At 37.1% G+C, this 20,658-nt stretch overlaps 1 protein-coding gene across 2 annotated transcripts in view; it reads right to left on the bottom strand.

The window, feature by feature from the left end:
* The window catches only part of slc44a2 (solute carrier family 44 member 2 (CTL2 blood group)), a 33,389-nt gene extending 16,471 nt beyond the window's left edge, over positions 1-16,918 (bottom strand). The window contains exons 1-4 of one of the 2 annotated variants that reach the window (XM_079841065.1): positions 16,687-16,918; positions 1,016-1,064; positions 810-883; positions 601-685 (exon numbers count right to left, since the gene is read on the bottom strand). In XM_079841065.1, coding sequence (XP_079697191.1) covers positions 601-685; positions 810-883; positions 1,016-1,064; positions 16,687-16,723 — 245 coding nt within the window. In that variant the 5' untranslated portion in view covers positions 16,724-16,918. Of the gene's footprint in view, positions 1-600; positions 686-809; positions 884-1,015; positions 1,065-7,994; positions 8,119-16,686 lie in introns of those variants that run through there. The other variant, XM_079841066.1, reaches the window with a different exon arrangement.
* Positions 16,919-20,658: the final 3,740 nt, after the last annotated feature.

Genomic DNA, 20,658 nt, shown 5'->3' with positions numbered 1-20,658 from the left:
TTGAAAAATGCCTTTTATTTCTACATTATGACATTTTATGATGTAAAAATCATACTAACAATATAAGTACACATCAGAAAACATTATAAAATAATAGAAAAATGCCATGCCATGGAACCTTTAAAACATGATGATGTTTTATTCCACGTCTTTGCATTTCTCGTTGCCTCTCATTTTGAGCTATTTGGACCGCAAACACGACTCACTGCTGGGTGCTCACACGTGACATCACTGTCTTTCTATGAAACCTATAAACTGCATCCACCGGTTCTAACACGATAGCGGTACTAACTCTATAGCGGTAGAACAGAGCACTCCAATTATTTCTCATTTAAACAACAATCAAATGGATTTCTCCCCACATTTCGCATCTGTGTCTATCGTCTGCGCTGCATTTTATTCTTTCTGCGAGGCCGCGGCATCACAAGTGCACACGCGCGCGCAGCTTAGAGGGAACATTGGTGTGGATGCTAATATAGTTTTCGTTATGGTTATCTTTATGGCTTTAAGAGCCAAAAAATTGCATTAAAAGTCTTTTGAGGAGGCCAACGCAACATGAAACGTGTCTAGATACGTTTTCAAAGAGACAGCATTACTCACTCAAGTGGGGTGCCGGCCTGCCCACAAAACTGCCCCTTACTGTCTGTTGGGTAAATCACCTTCCGGGGGTCACCTTGAGACCATGCTATAACAAAAGACACAGCACTGTCAGTGTGGTATGACAAGTAAATTGTACTCAGAAATGGACAAGGTTCTACACATAGTGGCATCGTGAATAGAAATGTGAAAATGAATAGCCTGAATCTTACCCAGAATGCCAACTGCAAAGTAGCCCAGCAAGGCCAAGATGAACAGTATGCAACAGATAATGTCTGTGCAGCCCCTGTTCACCAAGAAAAGTAGACACATTCAGTGCTACAGCACAAATCTTGCCATGAAGTTTAATTAAATCCCATAAAAATAAATCCAAAATTAAGATTAGATTTCTAAACATTTGATTAAATGGTTGTCTCACCTGTTATAAATCGGGCCTTTAAATGTGGGGTCAAACTTCCTTGGCTCACCTGTGAAGACATTGAAATTGTGTATTTATTCTCAAAAGAAATGTCATTTGTGGGCAGGAAACAAACTGAAGTTATTAGTTATTATGGTAACACTTTAGTATGGGGAACACATATTCACTAATAACTACGACATTTGCCTCAATAAACTCCTAATTTACTGCTTATTAATAGCTAGTAAGGTAGTTTTTTAGCATTTAAGTTTAGGTATTTTAGGATTAGGATTATGGGATGTAGAATAAGGTCATGCAGAATAAGGCATTAATATGTGCTTTCAAAGTACTAATAAACAGCCAAAGTTCTAGTAATATGCATTCTATTAAGCAACTAGTTAATAGTTAGAATTGAACCCTAAAACAAAATGTTACCGTTATTTTATATACAGTATATATAATAAAAGTTTAGAAACATGAAAATTCGCTGTATTATAATATATAATTAAAAAAAATAAAAATAAAACAAAAGAAGAAAAATATCTCACTATTAAGTATTTGCTTATTAGCATGCATATTAGGATATTCGCTGTTTATTAGTACTTATAGAGAACATATTAATGCCTTATTCTGCAAGACCATATTCTACATCCCTTAATCCTACCCAATACCTATACTTAACAACTACCTTAAGCAGTAGTTAGGAGTTTATTGAGGCAAAAGTCTTGGTTATTAGATAGTTAATAGTGAGAACTTGACCCCAAAATAAAGTGTGACCAAAAACTCTAAAATCTGATTTTGATGTTGCAAAGTTTTCTGGTTTGATGTTGTTAAAGGGATAATTCAGCCAAAAATTTAAATATTGTCATCATTTAGTCACCCTTATTTTGTTCCAAACCGGTTTGAGTTTCTTTCTTCTGTTGAGATTTTAAAGACTATATTTTGAAGAATCCTGATACCAAAATTGTCGACGGCAGCCATCGACTTCCATAGTAGGAAAAAATACTCAATGGTCAAGGTCAATGGCTACCGTCAACTGTCTGGTCACCAAAATTCTTCAAAATATCTTCTTTTGTGTGTTTCAACAGAAAAAAGAAACTCATACAGGTTTGAAACAACATGAGGGTGAGTAAATGATAAACTGATATTGGGTGAACTGTCCCTTTAAATATACAATTAAATTTGTTACTGCATTTGAATTCTCTGTTGTAAAGCAGTCCTGCCCACAGATAATAGCCCAAATATATCTACCACGGTAGCCACCTTCTTTTTAACATAAAAGTGTCAATTGAATGTGTTTGGCTTCCGTTGTCATCTGCTTCCAGTTGTTTTTAGCTGTACAAAACAGCTTGTTATGCTGCTTGATATTGCAAACTGGTATTACATGATTTTATTGTACCGTCTTAATTATAAACACATTGGTCTATAGCACAAATAGTTTTACCGTTAACTGCACTTTGTTCTTCTTCTAGTATTTACCTATAGCAGCTAATAAATCGGAAGTCTCACACATTCACAAAAAATAGCGTACTTTCACGTTGCAAAATAAGATTGATAAAAGGTATAGCAATCTCTAACAACACATTGCTGCCACAGTGTTATAGTTTATATCGTCTTACCCCCCAGACCTAGTATTTCCATGTATTTTCTCTATTTGCCTCCCTTCACTTAAAGGTGTTGCAACTATGCGGGTTGGCTCCTGTTGTGATGAGGAGGTTGTGCTATCGTACAGAATCAAGTAGCCAATATCATAGGGAATTACCTATCTACCCCAACACCATTCTCTAAAGTTCTCCCTGTTAGTGAGTGTCAAAGTCTAAAGGTTAACTCAGGCAATAGGAAAGAATATTTTTTTAAACTAAGGTGAAACACTTAGGAGAAGGCTGGTTCTGTTTAGTAACTATATTAAACTGGGTAAAAGTGCATGTTACATGCTGAACACATCTGTCACATCACTTTGGGCCTGTTTACATCTGGTTTTAAGATGTGTTTTGTTCAATCAAATCAAGTAGACGAGGGAGACACATTCCTGTTTACACCTGGGATTTTAATCCGTCTCTTTTGAACACTTCAGTCCTGATATCTTTGAGGGGAAGAACTATGGGTGGGCAAATCAATGTATGGGCTTTTTCAGATCTTTCAATCTAATGATCAAAATAAGCTCATGCAATTTACATATAAACACGACTGGAGATTACGGAAAAACATACGGAGAGCATCAGCTTTTGTTTCTGCTCAGACAGCCACACGCTGTGTGTGTTGAATGTGAGAGCACTGTGCTTGGTACGTTTTTCGTCTTCAAACCAAACTTGGGTCTTCAACCGCCTGGCTACTGTGCTTCTCATAATTTTTACGCATTAAGTCAGAATAGTAGAGACGGGCTTTTGTGACTCTGGAAGTGGTCGAAAGTGCACAAGCTCAAAACGTTCCAGACCATTTGCCCCTGGTTTTAGCGTCGGCCACTTGTGATCCGATCGACCAAAACGCATCTTAATACCAGGTGACGTCCTTCATCCTACATGAGACGAGCATTAGCAAGAAAGCTGAATTATCAGGCATATTTAGATGATGCTGCGGAGTATTTGTTTAACTGGTCTGGATATTTGGCATGTGTTTGTGATGTCTTCAGTCATATGTGCAATGCCTCACTTTCAATAAACTCAGCCAAGTGTGAATTTGGCAAAGCTGCAGTCTATTTAGGGAAGCAAGTTGGGTGGGAACTGCATCCTGTAGTGGCTAAAGTAATGTTATGCACACAGCTCACTGCGTGCTGCTCCAAACAATTCACTTTATTTGCCATTTATTTATTTATATTTTCCTTTTTTTTGGATTGCTTCCAGGAGTACTTATCTGTTTATGTGGTCCCAAATGTATTTGATTTAAATGTGCTTAAAGTGTTAGGATACTTAATGTATTAATGTTACTTTATTGAACATGTATCAACAAGGGACAAACAAACAATAGCACCAAAAATAATGCTGGTGCTTTTTGAATTATTGTCGAAATGGCCAAACACATTGTCTTTTAAACAGTATCTCTATTGTTGCATCATTTTAAACCTAAAATATATTTTGTGAATTTTTTTTTATCTACAATAATGTCCAAGCACTAAAAGTTTAGGTTTGGTAAAGTTTGTTGTATGTTTTTAAAATAATTTTCAGCAGCCAATACTTTAGTCTTCAGTGTCACATAATCCTTCAGAAATAATTCTATTATGTTGATTTGCTTCTCAAGAAACATTTGTTATGTCGAAACCCATTCGGGCAACACAAGTTTGAGTAATTACTTCCCATTCCAATTGATTCCATTCCCTCTCCCTCTCCCTCTCTCTCTCTCTCTCGCTCTCTCTCTCTCTCTGCTTCCTGTCTGCTCTCCACTGTGCTATATAATACATGGAAAAAAGAACAACAACAACAAAAACATTTCTTATTTTTATAATTGATGAAAACAGTTGTGCTGCTTATATTTTTGTAGAAACCAACTTTTTTTTTTTAGGATTCTTTGCTATAAAAAAAGTTCAAAAGGACAGCGTTTATTTGAAACTGAATAGTTCATAACATTATAAAGTCTTCACTGTCACTTTTGAAGAGAGTCCTTGCTAAATAAAATTAATATATTAATTGCTTGCTAAATAAAATATAATATTAATTTCTTCCAACAATAAAATATTAAATTTGAACAGTATTTTTTGTGGCAACACTGTACATTTTTGTATATGTTTGAGTTTCCGTTTTAAGAAATGTCCTAAGTATTAACTCTTAATTTCTGATGATTTGATGTTATTGGATTGGCCAGTTGGCTGTGTACATTTTTGCCACTGCCCTTAAGTCCCTTAAGGCTACACTACACTAGTAACCAATGCAGATCTTGGCTCGTAATAAGCGTTTTTTTATGTGTGTAGGCCTGTGTGTGTGTGTGTGTGTGCACTATTGACAGTTTATTTTATTGAGGTGCCATCCATTTAGAGCAATCATCAGTGAACCAGACGCACTTAGCTATCCACAAACAGCTCCCTAATGACCCAAGCTTTCCAAACAGCTACAATCGCACTCCACATCTCTCAATAAAGCTCTTTGCATCTGCCACATACTGCTTTAAGAAACCTAAGTTAAAGGTACAGTAACTAAGTTAAAGGTACAGTATGTAACTAAGTTAAAGGTACAGTATGTAATATTGACAGCTAGTGGTTGAATGTGAGCTGCAGTCCAAATTCAAAATATTGGAGAAAGTGGCTCGATGCTCACACGGGTTGAGGACACACAAAAGGAACAAGCACGATTGTCAATGAAATGCGACAAGCGTTACACTGTAAGCTGATCCAATAATGTATGTGTTTGCTCTGATCATAGACCTTTTAAGATGGACGGCAAGGCTTTTTAGGTTGGGTAGAATCAAGATGTCCTCGATGCAGCCTGTATCACGAGGACATACTGAATTAAATCCAATACATAGTGGAGTGGACGCATAAATAGGGTAGTTTTAGAGATTAGTATTTGTTGTAGCGTTGTATAGGAAATCAGCACTCATTGACATCAGTACTGAAATCTTTTGAATCGGCTGTGGGCAGAGTATGTGCTGAACTGCTTTCATGCGTCCACTACGCAATGGATTTAATCCAGTATGTCATTGCGCTACTACAGGCTGCAGCGAGGACAGTCTCGGTAGAATCAGCAATATCTGAACCAATTCATTTTCTGGCTTACATGGCTTCCAATACACTGTTTTTTCCAGCAACTGGCAACTCGGGGTGTCAAAATAATACAGGGTAAAATGGCAGTGGGCGGGATCACACAGACCAAAACAAAAACAGACAATCTCAACGCAAATTTCAAAGTAGAACTGGCTGTAGTATTGTTTTTCAGAGAAACAAGTATATGAACTTAGCATGTTTCCTAAATCTCTGCAAACGTGATTTTTTATGCTTTAGTACAGTCAAAAAATACACAGCACCTTCAAGCAGGTCTCTAAATTAAAATTAATTCAACGAAATTAAAACTAAATGAATCACTAGTATATAGAATATAGAGACTGATCTGTTGCTACCTACAGTATAGTCTGTTCAGTGATTAAGTGACATCATAAATTCACACCAGTGCTGCATGTAGGGGAGCGGGGCACTACCTAATGCGTGGTTACTTGTAACACACGTGGTTTAAAACTTTCCACACATGCCAGGATGATGAAACTTAGTGTATTTACTAGTTACCATATCAACATTATTTAGAGAAAAAAATTGCATCAAAATTTAAAAAATCTTTGGAAGATATCACTGAACATTTATTTAAAGGATTAGTTCACTTTCAAATAAACTTTTGCTTATAATTTACTCACCCCCTTGTCATCCAAGATATCCATGTCTTTCTGTCTTCAGTCGAAAAGAAATTAAGATTTTTGATGAAAAGATTTCAGGATATTTTTCCATATAATGGAAGTCAATAGACCCCATACGGTTCAAGGTCCAAATGAGAGGTTCAGTACAGCTTCAAAAGGGCTTTAAACCACATCAAACGGTACCAGACGATCAATAAGGGTCTTATCTAGCGAAACGATCGGTCATTTTTTTTTTATATAAATAAAGTTTAAGTTTTATAAGCACAAATGCTCACTGTGCTCTGTTCAGTGATGCGCGCTCGTGACGTCACGTAAAAGGCAATTACGTTGAAAAGGTCACGCTAGACGCAGGCGGAAGTACCGAGTCAGTGTTTACAAATGAGTGGAAGGAGGACCGTATCCACATATTCAAACGTCTTTGCACCTGCGTCTAGCGTGACCTTTTCAACGTAATTGCCTTTTACATGACGTCACGAGCGCGCATCAATGAACAGAGCAAGGCGAGCATTTGTGCTTATAAAACTTAAACTTTATTTATTTAAAAAAAAATGACCGATCGTTTCGCTAGATAAGACCCTTATTGATCGTCTGGTACCGTTTGATGTGGTTTAAAGCCCTTTTGAAGCTGTACTGAACCTCTCATTTGGACCTTGAACCATATGGGGTCTATTGGCTTCCATTATATGGAGAAATATCCTGAAATCTTTTCATCAAAAATCTTCATTTCTTTTCGACTGAAGACAGAAAGACATGGATATCTTGGATGACAAGGGGGTGAGTAAATTATAAGCAAAAGTTTATTTGAAAGTGAACTAATCCTTTAACCATAGCAAAAGTACATTTCTTAAATTTATTTTTTTGTGTTTATTTAAAATAAGACAAATCTGATATTAATATTATTTAAATCTTATATCTGTTATTTAACAGTTGAGATTGTTCTTTAATGCTGATCTAACCTGCAGAAGACACAAGGGTTTAAATCCCAGTTGTGCAGGCGGGGCTTGATAAAAGTATATATTTTTTTTTATTCATAAAAGTATAGAATATAATAGCGTAGTTCACACAGTGTTATAACTGCGTTACAATGAGCCCCTATTAGAACTACGCTATTATATTCTATACTTTTATGATTTCTATTGAGAAACCACGAGAAAAAGGTGAATAAAGACTGAGAGTCAATGCTCAAAAGTTATTAATTATTATTATGTTTTTAACTATGCCGTATAGCTGCGTTTTGTTGTGTTTGTTGTCAAACTCAAAAATTTGTATATTTTTAATGATTAAAAGGTGCCATTATTTTATTTTAAAAATAATTGTATTTCATTGACAAAATATTTTAGTTTGCCTTGGATTTTTTAAAATTATATCAGATAACATCTTAAGCTGTCATTTGGTCACGTTACACTGTACCCCATCTATGGGGCATGTTGTCACATTTCACTTCCATTCTTTCGGGGGAGATCAATAAAAAAGTATACACTATATTAATGAAACAAAACCACATAATTGTACTAGACAATGTGGGGAAAAATAAATACTCTGAACCGCAAGTGGATTTACACAAACTGAGAAAGTCAAAAAGCACCGCTCTCCCCTACTGTAAAAGTAATCATATTAAGCACATTTTCTCAATGGTCTGAAAATGCATTACTGATGTAAATAACCAAACCTTGTTTTCCATAACGTGCACCCTTTCCCATTCGATTGCCTTTTTAGTCCTTTTTTTAGTCTAAATGTTTGCTATCGTCAAACAGTCTGTACACCACTTCCGACCTCTTGAAACAGGAAACTATGATGTTTTGCATTGTCAGTACGTCTTGACTGTTCAATGCACTTCCTTAACCTTAAATTTGTTGCATGTTTACATATCACACTTCAGTTAGAGAGAAAATTGTGGAACTTTTTTAGTAAAATGTAAAACGGTGTTGATTTTTTTGTTCTTCTCAAATATGAATGCATGTCCTTCAATACATTCAAACTGAATCCAAGTTCTGTAAAACAAGGTTATTTCTGGGCGACTGTGACGCACAGAAGATTTATGGTAAAACAAGGTTATTTCTGGGCGACTGTGACGTACAGAAGATTTATGGTGGCACTAATGGTCAATTGTCTGTTTGTTTCAATGTCATTGTGACAATTGTTGTCAACATGAATGTGTACATGTTTTCAGTACAAGAAAATCCAGGTTATAAAGTGGCTGATCAATACAGAAACACCAGATGTCAGGCACAGTGCACAACTTCCCACTATATAAACCTTTCCATGCAAGTTAGATCAGTGACAGCTGTGTAGTTAAAAGCAGTGATCAACAGCCTCAGGGTGTCTGGGGGGAAATTACAATTTAAACGATCAGATTGACATTTTAAGCGCCAAAAAGAGGGAGCTATTTTCATAAAGGCAATCTGTAGTGCACAGCAGCTGTTGTTTATGAGGAAAAGCATGTTTCTGCGTTATCAATTTGCTCTGTCTCTTCCACAGATTCGGCATTCTTTTCAAGCCTGATCTGATCAGACATATGGCCAGAAGGCAACCTACAGCTTGATTCTAATCACACACTTTGGCCCCTGTTTCAAACTGACCTTTTCCACCCGCAAAGTCACGTGATCTCCAAACACAATAAGGGGCACGGATATTTGAGATGCCTTTGTAGTTATAAGGGCATTGCTACAATGTTGTAAGATTGCTAGGCAACTGGAGAGAAATGCATCATTGTCATTCTGGAAGAGGCCTAATAAAAGTTGCAGACAAGGCATCATAAGTAGGCACTTCCTCCACTTCCTTACTTCCTTACTGATCTAAAGCCCACATTGTCACTGTATGATAATTGAAATGAACTGATGACATCACCGTTTTCTCCAGAACGGCTAAACGGCTGAATAAAATTCTGTTGCATTATTTTCCTGTTTAACACTGTGAAGCTGCTTTGAAACAATCTGCATTGTTAAAAGCGCTATATAAATAAAGTTGACTTGACTTGACTTGACACTTCCCATAGTCTTAGTCAGAGGTTTACCATAAAGACCTCTGGGGTTCATGTGGTTAAAAGACTGTAACGCAAGATGACAACAAGTCATTTGAGCATGAGAGTATACTTCACTCCTGCCCAGACTCCTGATAATCACGTTACAACTTGTTCTCATAAGCAGAACTTTAAAAACTCTTCAACTGAAGTTCAGGAATGAGACTGGGGTTCTAGAAAGTCTCAGGGACCTGATAAGAGGCTTTACACTATTAAAAATAAAGGTTCCATAAAGGGGGTTTTGCAGCGATGCCACAGAAGAACCATTTTTGTGCCACTGAAGAACCTTTCAGTGAACAGTTCTTAAAAGAACCACTGTTTTCTTAGTGTTTTCGTGTTTCCAAGCTTTCTGAACCAGTGAAGCTTTCCGCACAATTGTATCAGAAAAAGGTTCATTACTCGAAGCTTTTCAAATCAGAGCTCGATGAGGACCTCTGCTGATGAAAGTGAGGGAAAGCGTTGTGTCGCAAAATGTTTTGCAACGATTATCTTAGAAGCAAAAATTAATTAATGGATAGATTAATGAATCAATAAATTAAATACAAACATGACAACAATCTGTTCCATTGTATACTCCTAGTAACTCAAACTAATAAAGATAACATTTTGTATTGTGAATGTGGACATTTTTCCTGTTTGTGAACAAATAAAACTCATGAATAAGGGAAGTAGACTAAATAAATGCGCTATATATATATATATATATATATATATATATATATATATATTAGGGCTGTCAAAAGATTAATCGCGATTAATCGCATCCAAAATAAAAGTTTGTGTTTACATAATATATGTGTGTGTACTCTGTTAATTATTATTTATATATAAATACACACACAAGCATGCATATATTTAAGAAAAAAATATTATTTTTTATATATAAAACATTTATATTTATATATATTATAGATTATATAAATGTATATACAGAATATACATGCAAATATTTCTTAAATATATACATTAATGTGTGTGTATTTATATATAAATAATAATTAACAGAGTACACACACATATATTATGTAAACACAAACTTTTATTTTGGATGCGATTAATCGCGATTAATCTTTTGACAGCCCTAATATATATATATATATATATATATATATATATATATATATATATATATATATATGAATGAGAGAGAGAGAGAGAGAGAGATTGAGATTTAATAGGTTCACATAATTGCCAATCAGTGTTGGGCACGTTACTTTAAAAAAGTAATTATTTATAGTTACTAGTTACTTCTTACAAATAGTAACTGAGTTAGTAACTGAGTTACATCATTATAAAAGTAACTAATTACCAGGGAAAGTAATTACTGCGTTACTTTTTTTTTTTTTTTTCAAATGTTCAAATATGTCAAATAACTTGGATGCCCCCAATATTAGATATGTTAAATGAATGAATTGGACACTAAATAGAATAAATGATTATTATAAAACATTGTACATTAATGTACACTATTGTAATGTTGCTGTGGGACAATGTAAGAGACACCTATCAAATTCAATGCATTATTGTAAATATTATCAGTAGGCCTACTATAGTGTAAATATTATCCGTACTATACTTTCCTTTGGTAGTGGAGCTCACGTTATCACCTGGGTTTTTAGCCACTAATTTTGTGGCATATGATGATGTGAGGCGCTTCAGAATCACTTGCCACCGGCGTGGAGAGACTCTTTCTTCCTGGGCATAAGTTGCATGTTACATAAATATTCTTACCTTTCACCTCAACGAGGGAAAAGTAGCGCTTATACTTCCAGTTTGCGAAAGATACATTTGAAGTCGTTGGACCATCGCTGAATGTGCATATGCGTGTGCGTCATTGGTGTGTGTGTGTGTGTGTGTGTGTGTGTGTGTGTGTGTGTGTGTGTGTGTGTGTGTGTGTGTGTGTGTGTGTGTGTGTGTGTGTGTGTGTGTGTGTGTGAACCATGGACCGTAAAAAAAAAAGGTGTGAACTCAACCTATCAACTTCAACCTTGTCTCCCACCCACCAATCATCATCAGTTATGTGCACCACCGCACCCACCCCCAACACGCATGGCTGGTGCGCGCGCGCGCACACACACACACACACACACACACACACACACACACGTTGCAGGTCCGACTGACAGAGAGCCTGTTCGGATGAAAAGCGCTTCAGTGAGCTCAATTATAGTAACGCGACTAACGCCGCATTTTTTTCCCTCAGTAACGCTAACGGCGTTGTAACGGGAGGAACAGTAATAATAGTTTGATTACTCGTTACTGAAAAAAATTATTCCGTTAGTAACGCCGTTTATCTGTAACGCCGTTATTCCCATCACTGTTGCCAATAACAACAATATTTGTTATTATTGTATAACAAACTAGCGCAATACAACAGTTCTAACAACCCGTGTAGCGCATTTTTAAAGGGGTGGTAAACCACGATTTCACTATTCTAACTTTAGCTAGCGTGTAGTGTTGCTGCTTGAGCATAAACAACATCTGCAAAGTTACAACGTTCAAAGTTTAAAGCAAAGGGAGATATTTGCTTTTAAAGAAATCAGTTTCTAAGGACTACAGCAAACGGCCAGCAGGCGACTACAGACATTCCTCCAGGGTTGGTGACATCAACAGGCTCAATATTTACATAAACCCCTCATCCGAGAATATTAAATAAGGGGGGGGGGGCATTTTGTATCGCGGCGCTGTTGTGGTATAGTTAGGCTGGAGTGTTGTTGCCGCGATGCCAAGGAAACGCTGTTATTTTCATCCGGATTGCAGGTCTGGGGTACTTTGTTCAGCCTTCCTTGTGGGACGGGGGTGCGTTGCAGAGCGTTTAACATACAGCATGTTATATGCACGTGTGTATGAGACAGAGGGAAACAGGTGCGCGCGGGGCTCCCGCTGCACATCTCACGGAGGAAAACTTCCACCATCTACGCGAGTTCAATGCAGGATATGCACAACGGCTTGTCCTGAAAGCTGGATTTACACACAGAAGCTGTTTACGGGCCACAACCTGTAAGTCTGATTTATATTTCATCGATGTGTTTTCCTGTAATAGGTTGTAGCAAGGAAGTAAACAGATGACAACGCTGTTCTGCAAACCAGTCTGTTAAATGCTCATTCATACTTAACGTTATCCGACGAACACCTAACGTTACAAACACTAACGTTAAAATCTCAACAGCGAACTTGGCATTAGTGTAAATGATTCTTTGATTAGAGCTTTTATGTATTGTTTATCTTCAGGCATGCTAAACATGGTTCTGTGTGTGATTTGGCTAACTTACTAGTAAAGCCAGTGTTTAGTGTTCGTTTTGGGTTAGTTCTTGCCACAGATATTTGGCTATAATCGTTCTAAAAATACAAAAGTAAAAGTGCCATTCAGTAGCGATCACTATAGATCCGCAGTCTTTACTCTTGAGGACTGAACAGGTTCTGCTCGATCATCTTCACTAAAATGTTCTGGGTCTGATTCGGGCTCAGATTGGTATGGTTTTATTGACGCCTTTGTTTCTAATACTGCCAAAGCACAGTCTACCGGTAAAGGTAAGGGGCGTGACGTTTCCGACAAACGTGCACTAGGCGGTTAGCGAATCACAACACACTGGGCCAGCTAACCAATCTGAGCCCATCGCGTAATTTTGAGGGACTGGCTTCATATAACCCGGAAAGCATCAGACCGTTTTACAAGGAGGGACAGAGCAGTGTAGAATAAAGGTCAAATATATGAAAAATAATGATTTTTTTTTTTAAAACGAAGCATGAACACATGTTACAGTGCACCCCACAAACACAATCAAGCCTTCAAAAGAATGTGTTTTACCACCCCTTTAAACCTTTTTGAATCACGTGGGTGTGTGTGAAACAAAGCTTCGGACGTCATTGGTCACATGATTTTGATAGAATGAATCAAGCTTCGATACAAAGCTTCACAGAAAAATGTTAAATTTTTTTGACACACTTTTGACTGTTAACATCACTAATGGAAAGGTTCCATGGATTTTAAAGGTTCTTTGTGGAAGATGCTAATAAAGAACCATTATTTGAGGAAGTCTGAATCTTCAGCTGAATCTAGTTTAGGCATGTTGTATTGTTTCATCAGGCTTTTTACATTTTGATTAACTCTTCTAGAAGATGTAGTAATCAAGGAGTATTATCATTAACCATTTTCTCAAGTGAAAAGTTGAGAAGCAGACCAAAGTTGTAGCAGAATATAAAAACCCACAGAACCAGGCCCAGCTCATTTTCTGACCCATGACAATAAAATCCACATCTTCAGTGACATTAAGCAAGAATCATCTTAGGTTGAACAGCACACTGAAGCTAAGAATTGGCAGATATTACACATTATATCGGTTGGTGGAAATTAACAAGTACTTCAGAAGTCAGAATGAAAAATAGGAAAGTCATTTTTTATTTTCCTCACTAGAAATCACTATTCTATTTTTCTCAGTGTGACATCTAGAACTATGGTCCTTGTGGGAGACCTGGGTTAAAGTCCGGCCTTGGTCACGATCTTTCATACGATCTTGTATGAAAATCTCATGTGTTGAATTAAGGGCAAATTAATGCGACAATAATGCATTTTCCCTACATCAAACATTATTTATAGCGTGCCTCCCATCCAATAATCGCAAAGAGCTTTGTGCTTTGTTACTTCTGATTAGAAACAGCTTTCAAATTCTGTCCATTTAATCACAAAATTCAAACAATAAATGGTGTTTTGATACTTTTAAATGTGACGTGACAGATCACTGTAGCATCTCGGTTCAAGCGGTAGCACAGAACGTGAGTAATCTCTTCCACTGTACAAGTTATAGCATGAAAAAACATGCATGAACATCAGAGGGTATGTTGAAAGATACAACTTACCCAAATGAATCATGTCTCATGTAATCTCTTAATGCAGCGCTTCAACCGCGGGAAGACGTCAATAAAACAGCTTGTGAACAATGTGTCAATGCCCCAATTATGCTATTTTAAAGGCTCTTAATTTTGTTTTGGAGGTCTCCTACAACAGGTTTACATGCATCAAAGGTCAAAAACACTTCAATTTTCTCATAATATACATTGCACATCACCACATTTCAATGATTCTCAAACGACTAGCTGGATGAATCAGTCTCTCTAAATCTCTTCTTTCCTCAAGCTACTCTGCTCTGATTGGCCAGACGGCGTACAGCACATGTTGGAAGCTAACCTCCCATTACCATAACTGAATTTCAGCTTGTACACACTGTAAAGACAGTAACGATGACGTCGATTTTACCATATCGAGCGCAAGTCCGATAATGAAACATTGGAAGAACTAGTTATTCAACCCGAACCTCCATCGCAAGGACGACTTGAGCAGGACGTTTCTCAGTTATACGCTACTCATTTTGAGGTACATTATGAGATGTTGCAACTCTAATTCCTCACCATCAGCATGAACAAGTGTATGTCCATCAACAAACCCGCGTGTGTGTATTTCTAATTTATTGCGGTGCATATGCAGCGACTGTATCAATAACGGTGCATACATTAGCCCAGCACTAATGTGAATAACTGATGTAACATTAAACATTTGTAAAATAAATCTTGCTCCTTCATTTATCCTAAAAGTAGTAATAACGACAGACAATCTGCATTAATAGACACAGTTTTAGGTAACAGTGGCCCACAGCTGATTTGCAAAAATGTTGTGATTCAGATGATCAAGCTGGTCCAAATAAAGCACTGACCCGTCTTTCAAGAGCAAGCGTCTGTGAATCCCACGTTGAACTCTGAGATTTGAGAAGAAGTCGCCATTAAAATGACGTGTTTGAGGGCTGTCAATTTGTTCGCTGACGGATAATGTACAACATAGGCAGGCATTATGCAAATGTATTTTCTAGTGACGTAGAACCGTCACGCAGTGGGATTCGAATTACAGATGACTCGTTTAGGCGGTTCAGAGTCGATTCTTTCTTTTGGGAGTCAACAACTTCATTTATTGTGCACTTTCGGCTTTACAACTTTACAGAACGTTTACATTCACAAACAGCAATATTACACACGGCATGAAAGGGAATATTCAAAAAACTATAATAGGGACACTTTAATGTTCACAGTTCCTTAGTTAGCTATAAAAATTACTAGAGAGGAGACTATTTTTTGTTAATTATATATGTATGCTTGAATAAATTTGTCATTAAGACAAGGGTTTATGAAAATGATCTTATGTGCAACCGAGTTACATACAAACATTTCAGTTTTTAATTATTTTGTAATTTTGTAATTATTTTATCTGAATATAATATCTCTGTTGTTAATTTTAACCTCTAATATAATAATAATGTACCATTTGAGAGGGTTCGCTCTTTAGCTTTAAAATAAATTAAAATAAAATTACATATTAAAATAAAAAATAAGCAAGATTTCTCATTTTCATTTAGATTGATCGATGTACTAAAACTAAAACTGATATAAAACTGTATAGGCTAGACATGTTTAAATAAAAAAGGAAAATGACAAAAACATGGCAAAAATATAAATATAAACTAATTAAAAATATCAATAAAAGCTATAATAGTATCTGAATGTGGTTAGCCTCCTACCTTTTTATAGTGAATACTAGGCTACCTGTTGTTTCTATATTTAAAAAATTGTCTGGTTTTATAGAAACCAAGTTTAGTTACCATGGTAATGGAAAGCCAATCAGGGTTTTTACATGTGGTTAATATGGCCTTACTACAAATATCACAGTTAAAGTATTCAAGAACTATGGTAAAAAAAAAAAATTTTTTAAAGTAGCCTATTTGATTTAGAGTAAAATATTTGCTTTTTCTTTCAAATGTTGCGTTTAGTTGACAAACACACACACACACTCGTTTTTACAAATTTGTATATTTTCATTATGGCTTATTTTAGAGCGAGCTAAGCCACTGGAAATGCTCCAACAGACATTTAAAACATACTTCAGGTTTCCCAAAATTAATAGGCAGCATTCATTAAATTCATATTTATAACGGGTGTGTGGTAGTAAGGCAATGCGAGAAGCAATTCTATTTACATTTCTTATTAGGGCGCATAAACCAACCATATGATGAACGCAGTAATTATTGACCCGAGAGTAATTACGCCATGTGTTTAAACACACGCCTATTGTTTTGTTTTTTTGCTTACATCCGTCCAATTGTATCCTCTCTCACACTGGTTTAATGCAGTGCTTCGTGATTTAAGTCGACCACCAGTTTGCAAATCTGCATTACTAGTATTCTTCATCAAAATGCCTGAGACCCACGCCCCACGCCCCACGTATTAGTCATTGTTTCCACCAGAGGACCATCCCTACCACTTTCTGAAGGAGGAACCCTAAAAAATGAAAACATCTTACCATATTTAGACTCTGGATTTTTCTCCTCCGGCTCCATTGCAAATAAATGCTGCGCACTTGTAGCAGTCACTTAAATCTTAAAAGGAATTGTATCGCCGTTGCCTAATAATCTTGTGAGGAATTGGCCATCAGTAATTCCGCGGCTCTACAGTAGAGGTGTATGGCAGACGGCAGCACATTCTAACAGTACACGCATGACGATGTGTTTCGTTTTTTTCCGAGGAGAGTGTGTGAGGGCTAAATCCACCAATGAGAGGAGAGGAAAAAATGACAGACAGTCGTGTCAGCCAATGAAACATAACGCTCCTTCACTGAAAATCGCCGACGCTTGGCACGTCAAGAAATCACACTTTTAGTTAGCCTACCTTACCTTTAATTGTAAAATACAAAACGAAACAAGTTTCATTGATCACAAAATATTCAATAGTCCCACCATTGCCAACTTTTAAAAACTTTAACTTACTCCGAGTAAAAATCTCTTTAATTCTGAGTTTATGTAGCTATGATAATGCAACATTGTTTCTACATTTTAACAAAAAGCCCTTTGGCGCTAGAAAAAACTGCAAATTCATGCAGTTCAACAGAAAACAAGGAAGGTTAGATATACTGATTAAATTAACGTTTTAACAATACTTACCAAATCTGATACTCTCTGATTGTCATGAATAATGTAATAAACAGAATCATGTTTCACACCAGGTGACAAAGTTGTGTAGCTAATTTGTGTAAACTCACCCACACCCTTTACTAAACCGTTTTAATAACAGGTTAAAATTCTATAGACCAGCTACAATTTTATTTATTTATAAAAATTAATCAGCGAATGTAACATTGTAATTGTAAGTTTTAAAATTGTTTTAACCAGTGCTCGAAATTAATCAAGTCTTCTAGGGGTTTGTGGTTAATCTTGCAATGTAAAATATTTTTATAATACAAAAAAATTATTTACTATACTACTTAATTATTTACTATTATTTACTAAAACTATTCTTCTTTAAAATGGCTTGCTCGATTTAGAGGGTGACAAAGCAGCAAAGCCAAAAGGGCCACCATGGCAAAAGAAGCAGGTGACTATAAGCTAAATTTGAGATAAATAATGACACTTTTGTCTTATTAGAGCTGCTTTACAGCAGAATCTCAGTAGTTGAGTTTCTATTATTGATTATGCTATTTTCCTGTTTATCATTGTAAGCTGCTTTTACACAATTTGTAGCCTATTGTATAAAGCGTCACATAAATAAAAGTGACGACTATATATGACTATACACATTGAAATATGCATAATTAGATGGCTTCCAAACTCACTGGAAGGTCTCACAGTCAGATTCAGCAGTGGCTGATTATGTTATGCCTCAGAAAGCAGTGATAAAGGAGCAGTCATTAACTTCCAAAGGACCTTAAATGACCTGTTTAAATGTTTCATTATTTTATCTTCACTTAAAAGTGAAATGTCAAATCCAGCCTACTGAGCAATGGTGCTAACCGTCCCTTTGTGGCACTTGGTGGTGATTTTGCGCAAGTTTCATATACTTTAAGTCCCCATGAAATCAAAATGTAAGTTTTTTGGTTTTTAGTATAGCTTAGAATATGTTGGTCTTAAGGCCAATTTATGCTGCGTTCCAGGCAGGTTTTTGAGCCCGTAAATTACAACTTCAAACCACGACTCACGACTTTGTTGCGTTCCAGGCAAAGTCACGCCAACTGCCTGAGTGCAAGGAATTGTGTGGTAGCTATATGTAAACAAAGCATGGCGGACCGATCACCCCGTATGCTCATTTACAATCATTTCTATCGCCAAAGGTGCTTACTCCTTGCTTATTTGAGGGAAACGGAGGATAAAAACAGCGCAGACGGCAAGAAAAGCTGTTATACCTTTTATTTTACGTTATTTGTATATTTGTTTCATAAACACGGCATCCATGGGGGCTGCCATTGTTGCTTTTCGGGCTATGTGACGTCAAAACTCGTAACTGGGAGTACATCGATCGGGTGGGAAGTCACGGGTTTGACTGCCGTTCCAGTCCACTTTCACGGGTAGAAGGTTGGAAAAACACGGGTTACGGGTTGCCTGGAACGCGGCATTATACTTCTGCGTCGAGTGCATGCAGAAGGTACGGCGTACCATACGCATAGACGCGTTGGATACGTCGTACCCTACGCCGTACCTTGACACGCACCTCTCCAAAAATGTAACAATGCGTCAATTCTACGCGGACCGCAAGCGCTGTGATTGGTCTGCCGGAACCCTTCCCTCAGGTCAATAAATAAATAAAAAATCTGTGATAGGAGTGTGTGTGTGTGTGTGTCCAGAAATTGGATGATAGTTCCTCACGTCTGCTATAACACAATATTTTGCAGTCCAGCGATTCTTTATGGTAGTAAATAAATACATAGATCCGCTGAGTATAGTTTATCTATTTTCTCATTAAAACCAAAGATGTTAATCAGTAATTGTATATCAAGAACAGGGACACATTAGGGTACATTTCGTGAATGAAGTCTCCGCAACAGCAATCGATTGCTCGAGCCACCGCTGCTGAAAACAGCGGCCACGAGCCTACGGCGTACACTATGGCGTACACTCGACGCAGAAGTATAAATTGGCCTTTACTGTTATCCAGAAGCTAGTGTGCTCCAAAAAAATGATGAAACTAGCATTAGAAGATATAAGCATTCAAAACTTAAGCCCTATTCGGACGGGATTAGTTTTATGCAGAGGTGGGGGTAAAGTAATTATTACCAGAGGTTCTCTGTGACTTTAGTCCCGTCCGAATGTGCCAGCTCGGTAATCATTACGGACAATGTCAGTAAAGATTACGGAGACTTTTAACTTCGGTAAAAAGGTCCGAAAAAATGACCTTGGGTAATACTAATCCCGTTCAAATAGACCGACTGTAAAGATGTACGGTAAAATTCAGACATTTCCTGTTTAAACGTAGTTTTTAGGCACTTGAAGAAGCATTCGGTTGCGATGTAGGTGGGACAACTCTGTGGCTAACCTCCAGTATTTTCCGCATACCGTTTAAAGCAAAAAGAAGATCGAAAGCACTTAGAGGCACAACACTTCTTTTAGCTCTAGGTAAGTGTCTATTACCAACACAATCCAATCAGAATCGTTAGACTGGACCGAACTGTTTTATAACACATATATATATATATATATATATATTATTTTATTATGGTTTATGCACCATGGTCTTAAACTGCCTCTGAAACCGACGTTCTCCCCAAACCGAGATTAAACACAGCGTTTCCTCCCTGCTCCAGTTTCGCGTTTTTCTTGTTGGCGCCATCTTGTGTGTTTGCTTACGTGATAACAGGAAGCAACGTCATACGCACATGACGACAAGGAGGTTACTGTAGTGCGTAAAGCGAGTTACCCCTCCCACTTCTGCTAGTTTTACTGAGATGTCTTATCCCGTGCGAATTGGCCATTAATATTACAGACGTCCTGAGGTAAAATTACTTTACCCCCACCTCCCCATGTAAAACTAATCCCATCCGAATAGGGCTTTAGTCGCTCACTTCCGCAAATAAGGATCAATGATTTTGATGACATCACTCTGCACTTCAGCTTCTCATCAGATTTCCTATCCAATCAAATGCTCTCTAGAATCCGAGGCATCCCGCCCCCTACACTATAAAGATGCTGAAGCTGCAGTTGAAATTAGTTACTTGTTCACACATTTACTATTTTCTACATGGTGAATGTCACATAGTGCACTATATTAGGGATAGGGAACGGTTCAGACAGTGAAAATATGATTTCCATTGGGGCGAATGAATTCTGGTTTCGCGTTAATGTCACGCGAACTGCTGCAGCGCGTACAGTCTGCTCTGGTCCAGAGAGGAGATTAGGAGGAAGCTGTGGTTATACAGAGCTCAACTGCCGAGCTGTGATATAAACTAAATGCAATTGGCTATTTTAGTCTAGCTGTTCAATATGTCCCACGCTGTCTTCCGGTTTCAGTG

The sequence above is a fragment of the Gobio gobio genome, assembly GCF_949357685.1.
Source record: "Gobio gobio genome assembly, chromosome: 17".
Taxonomy (NCBI): Eukaryota; Metazoa; Chordata; class Actinopteri; order Cypriniformes; family Gobionidae; genus Gobio; species Gobio gobio.
This window is presented reverse-complemented; position numbering and strand designations above follow the sequence as displayed.